We start from the raw sequence: 1,508 nt of genomic DNA, 5'->3' as shown, positions 1-1,508 counted from the left end.
GGATCTGCGGCATTTATCGCTGTATTCGTAAAAGTGCCGACGGCACTTGGCCAGAACCCCTTTTGCTTTGCCAGTCAGCAGTGTTTTAAGAGAATCACGTGCCTCAAACAAGGAGCTCATCCGTGGGTGTACCTTTGTGTGATTTCTCCAGTTCTCTTATTTTGCCCAATAACAGTGTGATCTCTCTAGCTTTTTCCCGTTTTCGACGGGAGCCATGAGTGATCTGTATAATCCGAATGTTATGCTTGTGGCCTTCCCATGCAATACATGGGTCGATCCCTTCCTCCGTAGTTCTGCCAAAGTACGTTCGGGGGGATTCACAAATCTCGTCCGCTATTACCGTGTCATCTAAAAGGGACGCATTCAATTTCCACTGCCAATGAAAATCTGACATGTCAAGGAGGTTAATCGACATAGAGACCATTGCATGGTCAGAAAAGGTGAGGTTGTCTATTGCGGCTGCCTGATGGAGGCCCAAATCACCATGGCAAATTAATATGCAGTCTAAGCGTGAATTCATACTGGGGCAGATTTACTTACCCGGCCCACTCGCGATCCAGCGGCGCCTTCTCTGCGGTGGATTCGGGTCCGGCCGGGATTCACTAAGGCAGTTCCTCCGCCGTCCACCAGGTGGCGCTGCTGCGCTGAAGAGCATCGGAACGCACTGGAATACACCGAGGCCGGATGAGTGAAGGTAAGTGCAAGCTCCGCGACACATTTTCCGTTTTTAAATGCAGCGTTTTTTCCGAATAAGTCGGGTTTTCGTTCGGCTACGCCCCCCGATTTCCGTCGCGTGCATGCCGGTGCCGATGCGCCACAATCCGATCGCGTGCGCCAAAATCCCAGGGCAATTCAGGTAAAATCGGAGCAAATTGGAAATATTCGGGTAACACGTCGGGAAAACGAGAATCAGGCCCTTAGTAAATGACCCCATTGTGTAGTAGAATGTAAAATCTTTATCACCCGGGTGTAACAGTCTTCATGTATCTGTCCATTGGTGATCATGAAGTAGCCCTTTCAACCTGCGCAGACTATGCTGTGGCACGGAGGAGGAGCCTGAGGAAGTATCAATCGGGAAAGAGCAACGTGTCCTGGCACCATCCGACCCAACTCTCCTCCTCCGGTCGGTGCGGGCAAGGAACCACGCAGGTAAAGTGAGCCCAGTAAACCACTCAGGTCGGTGGTGCTCAGCTGGAATAGTGTGGTAGCATAAGTAAATAGTCCAAAGAAGACAGAGCGGCACTCACCAGTAGCGTGGAGAAATTCTTTTATTGCGGTGTGTACAAAGGCAGAGCGGGGCCTGGCGGCGACGGGCCGTTTCGCGCTAGTCTAGCGCATCATCAAGCCGAATGACCTTTCGGCTTGATGATGCGCTAGACTAGCGCGAAACGGCCCGTCGCCGCCAGGCCCCGCTCTGCCTTTGTACACACCGCAATAAAAGAATTTCTCCACGCTACTGGTGAGTGCCGCTCTGTCTTCTTTGGACTATTTACTTATGCTACCTGAGG

General features: G+C 51.7%; 1 protein-coding gene across 1 annotated transcript in view; it reads left to right on the top strand.

Moving 5' to 3' along the window:
• Nucleotides 1-981: 981 nt before the first annotated feature.
• Nucleotides 982-1,508, top strand: part of FIS1 (fission, mitochondrial 1) — a 12,502-nt gene continuing 11,975 nt past the window's right edge. The window contains exon 1 of the mRNA XM_072150314.1: nt 982-1,149. Coding sequence (XP_072006415.1) covers nt 982-1,149 — 168 coding nt within the window. The remainder of the gene's footprint in view (nt 1,150-1,508) is intronic.

This window comes from Engystomops pustulosus, chromosome 4, assembly GCF_040894005.1.
Source record: "Engystomops pustulosus chromosome 4, aEngPut4.maternal, whole genome shotgun sequence".
NCBI lineage: Eukaryota > Metazoa > Chordata > Amphibia > Anura > Leptodactylidae > Engystomops > Engystomops pustulosus.
Note: the sequence above shows the minus strand (reverse complement) of the source record. Positions and strands in the feature narration are given on the sequence as shown.